Here is a 16,949-nt window from a genome sequence, read left to right as displayed (position 1 = left end):
GACTTCAAGAGAAAATGGATTTCTGTTCAAAAAAAACTACAACCTGACGTTGTACAGAACCTTATGGACGGGGTAAAGAGGAAGGTGCGAGCATACGGGCTTGGGCTCGAAGTAGGAATTAAAAGAAAATGCCAAAAGTTGTTTAATAGTTTTTATTTTACTGTCTAAAATTTTTAAAAGGATCGGTCTACTGGGCGATTTTCTACAGCGTTTTTTCCGTGATGCAATTTGATGTGACACACCCTTTAGAAGGATTTCTAGGAACTTCCTGCGACTTGTTTTCTTGTCGATATTGTTCAACCAGCATGTTATACAACAATGATTCCCCGAAACGTTCTTAGATTGTAAAAAATAACCATCAACCACCGATTAGTTTATAGTTTACAGTTTAAAATTCTTCCTCAAGTGCAATTCTTTCACAAGTGTGTATATGTGTGATCAATTGTATTTAGCATGATGATTGGCGTGAGAAAGAAAAATGAAAGAAGATTCCACACAATCACTTTTTATTGCACTTGGGCTTTTACCAAAATAAAAGGAACTTTGAACGAGTTTCTTCGAACTAAAAGTTTTACAAACACGTCTGCAGACAGGGTGGTAAAACACAGAATAACCATTCTTTCTATGTATCGTACTACTTCAACTTCTGTAAAACCTCTCAGCATCAAGAAAGAATGCTGTTCGCTCGTAGCAGGGTTAGGACTGCGATTTGCAATCGCAAGTATGTTATTTGTACTCCGTAGAACAGGATGTGCTTACATTGCAATATTTCCTCGTTGCGCCGGAGCAACGATATTTTGAGCGTTAATATCTCCTAAACAACTGATCGAAATAGTATGATAAACACTTCATTCGAAAGATAAAATATCTACGCGTCTTATGCTTGTCACCTTTTGATCCAAGAACTTGTTTCAATAGTCTTAAAATTGCTTTCAAAGCAGGCTATTGAAATCACACCAATCGGTAAATAAGCGAGTGCCGCTCGGAAATCCTCTCAGTTATGATTGCGCAACGATTGAGGTAGGATCGCTGGAATGAATGGATGTTTCCCTAACACAGACTTCAAAACCATGGAGCCTGGGGAAATCGGTATTGCAAAATAGATGTATGCTGCGGGTACTTTCGTACTCGTTTGCGTTTTTGCAAATTGGGATGTTTCCCTAACACAGATTTGAAAACCATGGAACCAAGGGAAATTGTCATTGCAAAATAGATGCAAGCTACGGGTACTTCCGTACTCGTTTGCGTTTCTGCAAATTCCGAAACCAAGAAGTTAGGAAAATCGGCATTGCAGATACATGGAAGTTGGCAGTACTTTTATAACCCATGCATTTTTGACGTAGGACTACGTCTCTCATTTCTATACTGGGGTGTAAGTTCAAAGTTACGAAAACGAAAGCGTTACGCCGGAGAACGAGATTTTGAGCGTTAATAGCTCCTAAACAACCGAACGAAATGATATGATGAACACTTCATTCGAAAGATAAAATGTGTACGCGCTCTATACTTGTTACTTTTTTATTCAAAAACTTGTTTCTTGCTCTCAAACAGGCTATTGAAATAAAGCGAGTGACGCTCGGAAATCCACTCAGTTATAATTGCGCAACGATCGAGATACCATCGCTGGAATGAATGGATGTTTCCCTAACACAGACTTCAAAACCATAGAGCCTGGGGAAATCGGCCTTGCAAAATAGATACATGCAGCGGGTTATTTTGTACTCGCTTGCATTTCTGCAAATCGGAATGTTTCCCTAACACATACTTCAAAACCATGGAGCCTGGGGAAACAGGCATTGCAAATGAGATGCAGTCAACGGGTACTTTTGTACTCGTTTGCGCTTTTGCAAATCGGAATGTTTCCCTAACACAGACTTTAAAACCATGGAAACTGGGGAAATCGGCCTTGCAAAATAGATACAAGCAGCGGGTACTTTTGTACTCGCTTGCGTTTCTGCAAATCGGAATGTATCCCTAAAACGGATTTCAAAACTATGGAGCGTGGGAAAATTGGCATTGCAAATGAGATGCAAGCTGCGAGTACGTTTGTACTCTACTATACTTTGTTTGCAAACCGGAATGTGTTTTCCCAACACAGATTCCGAAACCAATAAGTTGGGAAAATCGGCATTGCTGATCTCGGCAGTACTTTTATACTCCCATGCATTTTTACACTTCGGAAATGGTTTTGCTCACACGGTCTACAAAAGCGAGTACAAATGCAACGCTTTGACTTGGTTATTCAAGACTGCATATCCCTTCATGTCACCGGCTCACTGAACTTTCAAGCATACCGTTTGATGATTAGGCAAAATATTGATAACTATTTGCTTCGATAACCACTACCATTATGCATGAATTGACCTAAATTGGAATTTGTTTGCAATTGAATTCGTAAATTGTTTCATTCATTCATTAGTTTAATCAATAATTTAATCATACATATAAAAGATAGCTCTGCGCAGCGGCGATATCGTACCCAATGAGGAACATCCGAGGTGCGATTATTGCTAATTGAAAAAAAACAAATGATTACTAAGCCAACGGCAGTTCTACGTCAACCTTGCGGTTATAACATAGGTATAACCCAGCCATAGTTTTTTTTTGTTTTGACGAAAACTTTTCGCCACCCGGTTTTCGATATGTTTCGATATATTATATATTATATTTATTTTTTATTTTATTTTTATTGTCGTCAATCTAAATTGTAGACCGATACATTCTTAATACTACTTAAAACTACTTACTTAAAACTAAAAATCTAAAGAGAGCTGGCTGGATAATTTATTCGTTTAATTTAAAAGACGATTTTAACAAGTTACAGAATCAATTTTTTTTATTTATTTATTTCGTCAAACCAGCGTAGACTAAATATGCTGCCCAAATATTACAGTGAAATTTAACGATATCTTATGCTATTCAGATAGTCTTTGAGCATTGACCTTGACATGGTTACATCAATTGTTTCACTGTGTTCGTTACAGAGGCTCATCATAAGATTAATAGGACTATATTTGGCATAATTCGTTCTTCGATAATCTATGTAAAAAATGTTAGGGTTTCTCAGGTTCCTAATCGGTGCGTAAAAAATTAGGTTTCCTAGTATTTCTTCTGAGTCCACTCGTTGTGATATGATATCAATAATAAATAGAATCAAGGCAAAGTTCAGACGTTCTTTTACACTCCAGAAGTCGTTTTGCTAACACGGTCTACAAAAGCGGGTACAAATGCAACGCTTTGGCTCGGTTATTCAAGACTGCATTGGAAGATATCCCTTCATGGGTTCCCGGAATAAATCGCCACAGAAAACGACTGCAACAGAAACCACCGCTTATAAAATGTGTAGTAGGCTATAAATATTGTGGCGCGGTATTGTATTTCAAAACAAGAATTAACCGGGCAAACGTATCGCCCCAGGCAAACGTAACGCCCCGGGCAGACGTATACCGTCCGACGCTCGCTAGAGCTCGGTCGGACATTGCTAAAGGATCGTATCCTATGTTTCAAACTAACCGGGCAATCAGTGGATCCCAGGTTTGCGTGCGAGACACCGCCGCTTCCGACGGCGGGTCGGCGGTGGACTCGGATTGCGTCATCTTGGCGGCATGGGCCGCCTCGATTCCTTATCCTCGCCAAATGGGGACTTCGTCCCCATTACATTGTCCTCAGAATAAATTTCGAAAAACGAGAACAAGAGAATAAATTTATAATAGAAATGTGAGGCACATGATGTTTTTCCCGCGCCAAATATTTCTAGCCTACTACACTTTTTCTAAGCGGTTGTTTCTGTTGCAGTTGTTTACTGTGGCGATTTATTCCGGTCACCCCCTTCATGTCATCAGCTCAGCACACATTATGTGGCATACTGTTTGATGATTAGGCAAAATGTTGATAACTATTTGTTGCGATAGCCACTACTATAATGCATGAATTTACCTAAATTAGGATTTGTTTGCAATTGAATTCCGCACGCTTGCAATATAAATAATTGTTATATTTTCAAAAAGCACAAGCAAACGTCCACCACTCTGCAAAATATTTCACTCATTGTTGGTGTATTTCTGAAGCTGTGTATTTTGGGGGTGTTCAGATTCTGTCCCAAACAAACCAAACACTACTTGTTTAGTTTTGACATCAAGCTTAACAATTTAACGTCCCGAGAATCGAACCGTTTCAGCATTGCAACCTATCAACTTAATCTACTTTTGAACCAACCCATGGTCCTTTGCGTACAGAACCGAGAAAAACATTGGATTAGAAAATTGTACGATTCGATTTTGGTTCTGTACTGGTTCGCATAATGTCGAAAATGAACAGTACCAAAATAGAACGGATAGGGTTACACTATAAAAGATGAATTGCTTGTACAACAGATGATTAAAAAAGTACCCAATACTATTAAGTCGTTTGAAGCTTCACCTAAGTGTTCAAATTATTATCACACTAACAAACTCCCTCCCTTCATTCCAGGAAAACGCATCCCACCACCGGGTGGTACAGCTGATGGGCGAGGCCGGTTTGCGGGGCCACGTCACCATGATACTGCGGCGAAGGAAAATGAACAAAGCCCCACCGCCCCCTCCGAATCCACGTTATCCGTACAATGTGCTGGTGTCCCGTAACGAGAACGAGGGCTTCGGATTTGTGATAATATCTTCGTCGGGCCAGTTCCATGGGTCCTCCATCGGCGATCTCATACCGGGCAGCCCGGCGGAACGATGCAGTGAGCTTAAAATTGGCGACCGGATAGTGGCGGTAAACGCGATCGACATCACCGGCATGAGCCACGGTGACGTAGTGAATCTGATCAAGGAGTCCGGCCTGCAGGTTCAGCTCACGATAGGCTGTCCCCGGCCGGACGGTGCAGGTCCACCGCTGATACAGACCCCCGGTGGGAGCCTAACGACGGCAGCGGTGGCTGCGTCCAGTGCGTCCAATGGCAGCGGCAACGAGCTGTACGTGAGTAGCAGTGGCAGCGGCAGCAATGGCCCAATCATGAATCGCTACCCGACGATTATTTCCTGATTGAGGACCAAAGTGCTGCTGCAAAGTGGCCGCTCGTCGATGTCGATCGAGGAGGAAGAGGAGGAAGAGTGAGTGGGTCGGAACACAGAAACGCACTCGTTCCTTTTTTCCGTTGGAACCAAAGCATTTTTAACTAATCTTAAGGTCGTTCAGAGTGTGTAGGTTTTTTTTATACAAGTTGAGCGTTTATTACCAGCGCGCAAGTTAACGAAAAGCTCAGAAGAAAGTGATGAAATAACTGTGGGAAACCAGAAGCTCAATAGTAATCGGATATAACAAGTTCATTTAAGACAAATATGTGAATGTGTATGTGTGTGCGTTTGTATGTTTGTATGTGCATATGTTGCAAAACCTGTTTTAATTAGCACTCGGGAAACATGCAACTTCTCTATTTGTAGATGAAGTCGTCGTATGCAGCGATTTAAACACATAAGTAGACCTGGGTAGTAAAAGATGATGATAAGCATCAAAAAGTTCGCAACCGCCGCGGGGAAAAGGTAAAGAGAGAGAGGATATATGTATTTATACGAAGAAGCGAAAAAGCGATTAAGTGGAGGAAAAAACGGTGGCAATTCGTACTACGCGCAAGCTAGTTGCAACATATATTTAGTTTTATCGGTTGGCATGTATTACGACCACCAGGTGCTGATTTTGCCAATGTTGTGTGTTGTGTACAAAAGTGTTACGGAACGCTCGTGTGATACGTGTTGTGTTGTTTTCGTCTGAACCAATTCTGAAATTGTGTAAACTGATAGCTGGAGATTTTGATGCTTTGGATCAAACATGTGTTGTTGACTTTTTCGATAGGTCTCAGATTAATCTATCATATAATACGTGAAGATATATTGGCATACCGTGCATCTCGAACTTGTAGACTGACGGGAATGATAGGGAACGATGTGGAGCAAAACATTCGAATAATCGTATTTCATAGAGCAAAATTCAAGTTCAAGTGATCCTAAAGATCGATCGATTCGGTCATTTCTCACTTGTCAATGTGATGATACCTATTTTTTATTTACCCGAATCCGAACCCATGGCTACTTTCAATCCACGCTCCTCCAGGTTCAGGTTCATAAACTGCCCTTTCTTCTTGTTTTCACTACATTTTGATGCGGACACTAACTTTGAAGACAACTTCCTGAATATTGGGTTCGCTGTAAAGCTTCTTTAGTTAGCTACTCTATACTTCGTTCCCCTGTACTTAACTTGATCCTTAACGTTCAATACAGAATCGGAGTTGTCTTTTGTAACATCAAACCTAGGTAGACAAATTCACGGAGACCTCGAATTCGCCGCTGTTGTGTACCTCGTTCCTATCAAGAGTGACTCTTTCAAAATTAGTTCTGTCCATTCGAGTTTAGTTCGGAATTTGAATCGGTCTCACATCGCAAATGTTCTCCCGATGATATTGAATTGGTCCACATATTTTGGTGCGAACATTGAAAAAGGTTTCGCGCGAGTGTTGCAGTCATTCTATACATTTATGATTGCCCATACTTTGAGTTGCAAGGTATAGCAACTGAGGATATTCAGGGTACTATGAAGCCATCGGTCTTCGCATTCAATTGGAAATGAGTTTTTGCTTCTTCAAGCAAGTCTCCGTCAACATGAATCAACATTCATTCGGGCTCTCTCCTTGCTAACTGTTCTAACGAAGTACCGTCTCATTCCATTGTTCACTTTCAAATGCTTCAAATGGACTTCATGGCAAATCGAAGTGACTCCCCCAGACTTAATTCGTTTCACGCTCTCATGTATCATGTATGCATGTATCAACGTAAATAAATTATACACACACTCTCCAATACAAAAAAGCTGTACACCCAGTTTTTACGAGGTTTTTTTACGCAGATTTTCCAATAAACGCGCTAACCTGAGCAATATCACATCTCTCTCTCTCTCAGCTCACATTTCTTCTTCTTGCTCCCTAGAGCATATGACGGTAATCAGAGCCACACTCTATACCGATGCTTACGTAGATTTTAGGTTACCTTGTTTTTTGCGCGGATTTTCCAATTAACGCGGTTTTCTACTCAGATTTTGGAATTAACGCGGTTTTTACGAGGTACGTATCCCCCGCGTAACTGTAATTTCAACTGTCTTGTTGACATTTTTTTGCTTTTGACGTAGGACTACGTCTTTGATTTCTATATAGGAGGGTCACTCTACGAAAAGTGTGACGAAAAAATAAGAGATTTCAAATGCACATTACACAAAATCGATATATGCGATATATGTTGTACTAAATACCATTGGATAGGAAATTAGTTGCTGAACTGAATACATGTGGAATGCAGTTCAAGCAGTTTTTCCAATTCATGTGTACTCTTTAGATACTTTCAGTTTATCAGAACAAAACCAGTAGAAGCTGTGGTAATTAATACGGTAAACAAATAATCTTTTGATAATCAGATCAAAAGAAAAATTTTCGTTGCTCTCAATCCATTGTTTGGCCAATTGCGGGTACGTTTTATCGTGATAAGCATTACCGGGTTGTTAGTGAGTATTTAAAAACGTCGTTACGGGATTACTTCTCTGATAGGGTTATTATCAGACATGATCTTCGATGAAAACTAGAGTGATTCCGAACATAAAATTTGAAAAGTTGTGCGAATCAAATTATTACACACAGTATTTGTCTGGTGAGAAAAATATATTTTAATAATATTTTTAAATACAATTTGCAAGTTTTTACGAAGAAGCGCCTTTTCTTTCCCTAGTAATTAAAAAAAATCCACACAAATTAGAAAATGTCCTAACCAATCTAAAGATATCAATGCCAGGACATGGATAGCTGTGAAAATGCCTGTGTTTCCTGGTTTCAGCTAACATTCTATGTTGTTCTTGATGTCGGTATTGATACCACTGATCGAAAGACCAAATAACCGATGCCGTTCATCAAAATTAACTGCTTTACTCTACTTCATGGTCTGGTTTTGTTATCCGTTTTCACTTTTTTTCGTGACGGACAAGGTGAGTTATTGCATATTAAGAATTATTCTACATTTGCCGATAGCAACCAGTGCAGTGAAAATTCAATCGCAACAATCTCAAAGAAATCGACGAAAATGACAAATAATACCATTCGTCATCAAATTCGTCAACCTCGTCAACTGAGATCCGAAAGGGTTCATTGTCAAGAGAATGCTATTTCTTCTCATTTGAATGGGGCTAATGTATTGAGTCGAACGAAAACAAATAATTCATTTTCACAACCTCGGCTTTCGGTATTGAAGCATGATTTCGGTTTATTCACTGTCATAGGCAAGGCAATGGATGTATGTAAAAAAAATTCATAATCGAATTTCAAAAACCGACCATGTACATTTTGTTTATTGGCACAAAAAAAATAACCTGTGCAAAGTTTCAGCTCGATCAGACATGCTTGAGGGGTGTCTCAAAGCACTCAAAATTTTGATGTTTTGGCCACTCAGGCCAAAGTCCCAAAAAGTCGATGTACGGTCAAAATTTTTTTTTCAAGATAACACCAGACCTCGACGTTTTATGCATTTTTAAGACATTTGGCATTGAAAACTAAATTTCGAATTGCCAAATTTCCCTTACTCCCCTCTTGGAAGATTGTTAAGGATAAAAAAAATTAAAACTTTGAGCGCTTTGAGGCACCCCTAAATCATGTCCGATCGAGCTGAAACTTTGCACAGGTCATTTTTTTGTGCCAATAAACAAAATGTGCATGATCGATTTTTTAAATTTGACATGACCATTTTCGCTGCCACCCTAATTCACAAAGCAGGCTATGGGAGAGTTTTTTCTAAGGGTATATTCATGTGAAGAAATATGATGAGATTTATAGAAATCACATCAACCGTTTACACTAGCGTGAACTTCTATAATGAATATATTCATATTTTCAATGAATTTATTCACCTGAAGTAGAACTGCATCCAACTTTAGTGATTTCTCACCAGTGAAAAATTCACAAGCGTTTACATATGCTGAATTTATTCAAGTTATGTATACCTCGAATAAGTGTATCCTATTTATTCTCACCGGTTTACACCTATTTTCACGTGAATAAATCCATCTATAGCTATAGATCTCCCTAATGTAAACCCGCCATAATGCCCCCTTACGCATGTGTTAGCGTTATACTTATGACAGACATACAGCTGTACTACCGTTGTACTTCGAAAATTGTATGTCTGTCACCATGTACAGCGCTAGAACCATGCAAGCAACTCGGTACAATCGCTGTACCTGTACCGACCTATTTTACCGCTGTACATGGCTACAGTTGTACTGTGCGCAGCGCCACAAATGGTTAGTGGTGGGTAGCATGAACAAACTGAATCAAAACACTTGGTAAATATTCTTTTCATTGACTTTCTCTTGAGTTAATAACTCAGATTGGAAACTTGTTTGTTGTGTTTGATAGTTGAGACACTAAATAAAAACCTTTTTCATTGAAATATGTGGTGAAAATTGGAAAAATTTCTGATTGTCAGTTTGACATACGGTACAATGTACAACCAAAGTATGTCTGTCATGGTACGATAGTACCTGTACAACGCTATACCCTTACAGCGCAAGTACAGCTGTATGTCTGTCCCTGGTATTACACTCTCATATTAATTCGAGAAGCGTAAGAATGAGAGAAATTAGAAAAACCATTCTCGCCAGCTGTTCCTCTGTTTCTCGTTTCAAACAAGCCATAGCATCCTCGGGTGTCAATTGAGACTCGATCACTAGTTCAATTGATAGAGACAAACGTAAATCTCAAATAACAGCATGACGAGCGGCTTGAATGAAGGTGCGGTTATTCAATCGAATGGGAAGGATAGAGTGAGAAGAGATCCGTATGAATGAAACATGCCCATCCGTCAAAGCAGCTCATGTTGTCCAGCATGACTGATGGTGATTGCTCGTTCGAATTCAAATAAATCAATTGATTATTTTCTTCACTGATAGCAACACTTATCAGAATCAAAGAAGAGGGGATGACTTGAAGATGGCGACACCTCATTATACCTAAAGTTTCGATGAGAGGCTGTTTCATAGAGTTAAGCGTTGGCAGATATTTTATTAGAAAGGTTGTTGTCTAATCATATCATGCAATGCAAGTCTCTATCATAAATATGAGTACGTTGGTATTATCAAAAATTTTGCAATGAAAGAACTCAATTCGCATTTGTTCTCAAAGTCCTACGTCAAGTTTCCATCCATGCCTCTAGGCTCAGACCCATGAGTAAGAAGTATAGGTGGAGCAGATGGTAGAATTTGCGAGCGTAGTGTGCGTGATAGTACGCGCTGCCATAGCTACTTCTCGATATGTGACGTTCATATTTGTGTTTACATTCAATTGCCTTCTACATCCATGCAAAAACGTTATTTTTAGTATGTTTCTTATCAATTAAAAACAGATAATCTTTTGGAATTCCCGCTGAAGTATAATGCGGTAGTGTGCAGTTTATATTTGTGGAATCATGTCGGAGAAGATGAATAAAAATTATATTTTTGTGTGTCTTTTTCACTATCATAGAAACAAAGAGATTTTCATCATTTTCGCGATAATTTGACAATATTTGTAAGGCTCACAGTATCGGTGTATGCGATCCGAGAAAATAGTTTACAATCAAGCAGCATTTCATTCAAAATTCTGCTATTCCTGAGAACTAAGAACACGACTCTGGACCTTTTTACCTTTTAAATGATGGAAATAAGTCATAATACAAATATCATTTATTAAAAAGCAATCAGTTACAAGATTTCATTTTCAATTGGCTCATGACATCATGAAACCGAGCGTTATTTAAACATTGTTTTGTTTCTCCATTTACATTCCATATTAAATGCAAATAATGACGACACCATATTTTTTTTTACCAATCCAAATATACAAATATAGCAGTAGGCATACTGCTCATCCTCATATGTGCCTCATTGGGCTCAGACCATTTTACTTTTTTTCTTTGCCTACCACCAGTCTTCCGAAAAACACTTACACATGTCCACGCGATGTGAAAATTCCATGTTTTTGTTTGAATTCGAACATGATTCTCGCTAGTGTTGAGTGTCTATCCCCAACACGAACAATGATACACAAACATAGACATGTGAAAACAAACACGATGTTTATAATTCAAGAACATCATGTACAAACATATCACCCGATGTCGCAGTATTCATTGCTTTCGTTTCGTTTCTTTTCATACACGGAAAGTAATTATTCATCCCAAAACATTTCTTCGTAGAATACTTTTTCACAGAAACGAACTTGAAATTTAGTTCGCATTTCAAAAATTGGACGAACTAAGAGGCTATAAGTTCATGCACCAAAATATATTTTTATTAAGGCTCATATAGCGTCAGCCTAACGGGGCCGGGAGTTCAATATTTTGACAATGTTTGCTTACAACTATGTTAGTAATATGTAACCGATTACTCGCGGTTGGCTCGAGGTTAGTATTACAAGTGTTCTCATAATTGGGATGTTGCAGTCTTCAGTGCTCCGTACGTGTGCCCGACATGGGATACTTCCTATTGGGATGCAGCTGACCGTTAATCAGCAACGCCCCCCTAGTCTGCACCCCATATCTAGCGTGGTGCGTCTTTTTCGACTCGAGGAATCCAGGATAGAATGATCACTAGCCGGCGCAATCATCAGCTAGTGTAGAGTTGTCATGAGCGGTACAACCTTTGGCTCTTGTTGAATCATCAGTGGACTGCACAACCTTCGGCCCGCGTATCTGTAAAGAGTGTGTGTATGTATTGCCGCGACTAAGTAAAAGTTTATAGATCGTTCATGCACATTTGCAAGTCTGATTAAATAATCCTTGGTTTCGTTCAAAGAAAATATTCTCTGAATAGAAAGAAGCTTTCTATTTTTTTTTTGCGTGCATGTTGGCAATTAAAGTCTGGGGAGCCGACTGCATAGCGGGCGACGTCGTACAAATGCTGACCAAAAAAATAAATACCCAAAAATTAGTTTTAGATGCAACCTTTAGCGGCACACAGCAGAACCAGCAGAGAAATTTCAGCGGCTAAAACACACCATTAATTTCTCGATGTTATCACAAACTGAATGAAGGAAAAAACTAAAAGCTACACTTACACTGCACTACATATGCTATGTGTGCATGCGATTGCATCATCCTTTCTTCTCCTCTTCTCCGCTCGTTTTATAGCTCGGGTCGCGATCGTCGCGAACAAGCAGTATTGGCCATTTGTATTCAAATATCCAGCCAAAATTGTTGCTCCCGTGGTCGAGTGGTTAGCATCACGCCTAACATGTCACTGCTGAATAATTCAATTTTAGTACTTGTTCAAATAGCTAATAATAGCGAATGTTTCATGAATTCAATATATAAATTGATGCGTGCACTAAATAATGATATCAAATGTGAAAAACTGTCATATCAATCGATGTTTATTTTGTTCAGAACCGAAAAAGAGGTTTATTTTATTTGCCCAATATTTTTGATGAAGCACCCATTGTCATGAATTGAAAGCATTTTTTCCATGTCAACATACCAACACACCACGCGTTGAGTGGTGGTGGTGTGGTGTCCGATTCGCTTCTTCTACTCTACGCACTGCCGGTGCTTGGGGTGAAAATGCAAGAGAAACTGTACACCATGTTCGAACATCATGTGAAACATTGGGATTAAACATCGTATGTCCAAACATACCACGAATACAAACATTTCACATTTTCTAACATAGGTACGAAAAAATCATGTTTGTACTCAAACACAAAACTGTGAACAACAGCGTGGACATGTTTATTCCGGACGCAGTGTTTTTTGTGAAACATGGAAGACTGCCTACCACTATATCAAAATAGCAGAGAGTAATATACTTGGTATTCTATTTATATAGTGCATGTATCGATGTTTGAGTTCACGGTGAGTAAGCAATGGAGCCGTCCATTAATGGTTATTTTTATTACAATTATTTTTACATTGGTAATCAATTTTCCGTTTCACTTTATATGGACGTTAAAATAAGATTGTGTACGCGGGCAACGAGGTTCATGGGGAAATGGTGATGGATTGAAGTCAGGTTGTATGAAGAGGAAGATATATATTCAAGTTACGCCAATTAGATTAACCATTTGCTAGAATAGTTCATCAGTCGCCCTCGCTCTTAACTCTCTTCGAATCATTTCTAATCAATTCAAGTAGTCCTAGACGAACCGACTAAGAGGGTAGTCGATTCTCGTGTTTCGCATTCCTAAATGTCGGACCCTGCTTGGAACATTAAGAATCCGGAATCACTGTTCATTCGATAGCAGTGGTCGTAGTAGGCGTATCTTAAATCTTTTAACAACAAATTGTTTAAGTAATTGTTTTACGTATCTTTACACAATTTTACGTTGGTCCGTTTTGTTTTAAAAAAGGTGTGCCGGCGTGGTCAGGTACTGAAATTCCGAAATCGCTGAAAGTGACTGAATCGTCCGTGTATGATGTGCTGGAACGTTTCCGTGAACGTATATCTGCTTCTGCTCCATGAAGACGCGTCGCAATAGAACTTACCATCAGAAGCTGAGGTTGAAGGTTCTCAGAAAATTTTAAGCAAATCCGGGGCTCCCGCAAATTGAGGCTCGCTTCGTTGATAAATTTGCCAGAAAGTTCTTGATTTGGCATAGGATTTGCAGCTGTGAACATAAAACCAAAGTTCTCGGCACAAGCACGACAATGAACTCAAAAACGTCTGGAGAAGAGTGCCTTCAGAAACTTCTTCCGTTTATTAAGACTCACAAAGATCCGATGAAATTTTGGCCATATTTGGCAAGCTGCCATTACAGTCGAGAGGTGCTTCAGTGGTACCGCTTCAGTTTCATATTGATACGTTCAGCCGTTCTTCCTAGCCGATCGATCGAAGTTTTGAGTAAATTGAATAGCACTTCATGGCGTATCGACCCGGAATATCAAAATGATTTGCGTACTCTCATAATGAACAATTCGTTTTCATGCTTTGTAGGTACAAGGATTGCAAGGAGTGTTGACACTCACACGTATACATTAGGATTGGGCGATCTTGGATCGATATTTAGAAGATCGATCTTTTCCTGTCAATTTTCCGATTTTTTGGATCGATCCCTTGTACTCCAAAAAATCGAGAAAGTCAATCTTTTCTTTTCGATCTTTCTAATTTTTTGATAGTCTATATTTTTCTGAAATTTATTTTCCAGCGAAAATATATCTCACTTAAAATCACCTGATAAATTCCATAAACTTTGGGTTTTTTTTTCAACTTTGTCAAATTAGTGGACGTAAATTTAGGAGAAGCAATTCTGTAAGTTTGATCATTACAAAAAAATTGGTCACAAGTTATATTTACACCAACATATTCAGTAAGCTGACAGTACAAGATGAATGCCCTGAAAAATACAATTTTTCTGGACCTTCAGTTTTTTTTTTGTAACTTTCATGCTTAAAATATGCCAACTAAAATGCCTTTGATGTTTGAATAGAAATGTTGATTATTTATTCGATGTTCAACCCTAAATTCATAAACACACAACTCACAAACTTTCTCAACGAGAAGAACTCTTACAGTGCATGGCGCGAAAGAGATGCAAATACATGCATCTCAGTAACTTCCTCTGTTTCCAACTAATTTTCGTAGATTTTTATAAATATCTTCCGTAAAACTTAAATTAGATGCCCTTAAAAGGGTGGTTTATGGAATAGATCTTTTTCTAAAGATCACCCAATCCTAGTAGACATACGCATTCCCACATATACATGCACTCCTTACCCAGAAAAACTCAAGGGGTTATTTTCATCCAAATAAAAATATCTGTGAAGAGAAATCCTACAGAAACGTTATAGGGATCAAAAGAAAGCTGGTTGATAAGGTTTAATGGATTTAGCAACTGACTATGTTGGCATGAATTTATGAATTTTTGAAAAATACGAAAGAAAATCGATTTCTTATGTCGTCCCGATATTTTTGTCCACTACATCTACACACACCAAAATAACAATATGCTAGTAACATATTCCAAAAGCTGAAGGTTTAAGTTTTAAAATGATGTATAAATCATCATCTAAATAGAATGTTTCGAAAGTTTGTTTTCGACGATCAAAAATAGTGAAAAAAGATCTGCATTGTGGGGTATGAATTCGAGTTTGTGTCACTGTAGTAGAATTTTCCGAATCACCAACTGCATTCGAATAAATCAGATCATGCAGGCATAATCCGATTCTTCTATCATTGCATTGCACAATTTACCGCTAGCTATGACATTAATTTTCTACTTTTTTCGTATTGTTATTTTTTTCTTTTTCGCGGGAATGAAACGGTAAACGTGCGAGCTCTACTTCTTGCAACAATGAAGACAGTCGCGATCCGCGCCTCATAATCATATGTAGTGGCGCGCTCCACTGCACTATCTTTGCCTCCATTCAAGTTTGCTGTGGGAAAATGCGTGTAATCCAGTTATGACAAAATATGTATCGCAAAAACAACAACACACAGTACAAACACAAGCGAGGGCGTGCCAGGGGTTGATACCGCCCTCCCAAGTGTACCGCAAATTATACGCATCATTGAATAGAAACGGACCCAGAGACTTGTGAAACAACAGCTAGCATATGAGCCGCGTCGGAAAAAGAATCATGTCTAGTAGAACACGGAGCGAAACACAACAGTAATTGCCTTCAACCACCACCGTTAGAAGAAACAAGAATGTAAAAATACGCCTTAACTAGAAAACAAAGGAAACAAACATCCAAATAGGAAGGAAAAACAACATTTTACTAACATGTAGCGCTTTACAACAAAACAAAACAAACATATTCAAAGGACTGAAATTATTTCAATATGATGTATGATAAAAATCAAATGAACGCGTGAAAAAGTAAGAAACACATATCAACACAATGTTAAAACAAAACAAACACTGCACACAATTAGTAGATTTTGCTCCAAGTTAACAAACGCAATAAACGGTGCATCGTTAAACCGAACAACAGAAACAAGCAATCGTGCGCGTGAAAAAAAATCTTGCCTTAACCATATATTTATACACGAAACAAGCCACTTGTTAGAGACGATATTTGTTTACAATCGAATTGGTTGGATTGTAAATATTAAAGTAGTAGAAAATGTTTATAGTTTATATAGTTCCACCCCCTTGTTTATCCTATGTCGGCAATGAGAGCTTATCGAAACTATCCATGGGGTAACTTGGAACCGTTTATTCCTTGTAGTGTTGCATCCTTTTGAGAAGGTAGTAAGTATTACATAGTCACATTAGTAGCGAGTAAGATGAACAGTAGGTAGCTGATAAAACAACCATTAGGAAAATCCGAAGTTTGGAAACCAATGTTCTTAAAGTGCCTCCAAGTAAATTATATTGTGTGCCTGTGCATTAGTAACACCTCCATCTCTTCCCTTTTAGCCGAGGCCGTACAGAAAAACAATCAAGCCGCGAGTGAGCGCGCTCTGTAACGAAAAGTCAGAATTTTTTTCGAACTTATTTACAACACTTAACCTACATCCAACACTTGTACTTAATCTACATCCAACGATGAGTTTCCCCTCGTTGGATGTGAACGTTTATTCTAATTAACGGACACAAATGTCTAGCAAAAAGGGAGGAGCAACAAAGCAATTCGAATAGAAATGTTACTGTAAGTAGCTGCTTAATATATATTAGGTTACGTATCATGATAGTTACATTGTTGTTTTCTATGATCGTGCGTGTAGTATACAAGCAAAAAAGTGAGCATATTAGTTACTGCATTGTATGGCGAATAAATCCCTCAAATAGAGCAATAATAAAATGTGAACAAGAAAACCTCCAGAATTCGGAAATACAACACGAGGATAATGTATAGAGAAATTCATGATAACAGACCATAAAATAGGTTCGACACACCCTCTCTAGTCTGAGCTTGTGCTTAGGGAGACTGTACACTTCGTAGTTGCTCTGCGTGATTGACCTGAAC

General features: G+C 38.6%; 1 protein-coding gene and 1 pseudogene across 2 annotated transcripts in view; both read left to right on the top strand.

Moving 5' to 3' along the window:
- Positions 1-16,800, top strand: part of LOC129765172 (membrane-associated guanylate kinase, WW and PDZ domain-containing protein 1) — a 50,355-nt gene extending 33,555 nt beyond the window's left edge. For both annotated transcript variants that reach the window (XM_055765097.1, XM_055765098.1), the window contains one exon: positions 4,471-16,800. In XM_055765097.1, coding sequence (XP_055621072.1) covers positions 4,471-5,025 — 555 coding nt within the window. In that variant the 3' untranslated portion in view covers positions 5,026-16,800. The remainder of the gene's footprint in view (positions 1-4,470) is intronic.
- Positions 2,454-2,619, top strand: LOC129772167 (U4 spliceosomal RNA; annotated as a pseudogene).
- Positions 16,801-16,949: the final 149 nt, after the last annotated feature.

Source organism: Toxorhynchites rutilus, chromosome 2 (genome assembly GCF_029784135.1).
Source record: "Toxorhynchites rutilus septentrionalis strain SRP chromosome 2, ASM2978413v1, whole genome shotgun sequence".
In the NCBI taxonomy this organism is placed as follows: domain Eukaryota; kingdom Metazoa; phylum Arthropoda; class Insecta; order Diptera; family Culicidae; genus Toxorhynchites; species Toxorhynchites rutilus.
This window is presented reverse-complemented; position numbering and strand designations above follow the sequence as displayed.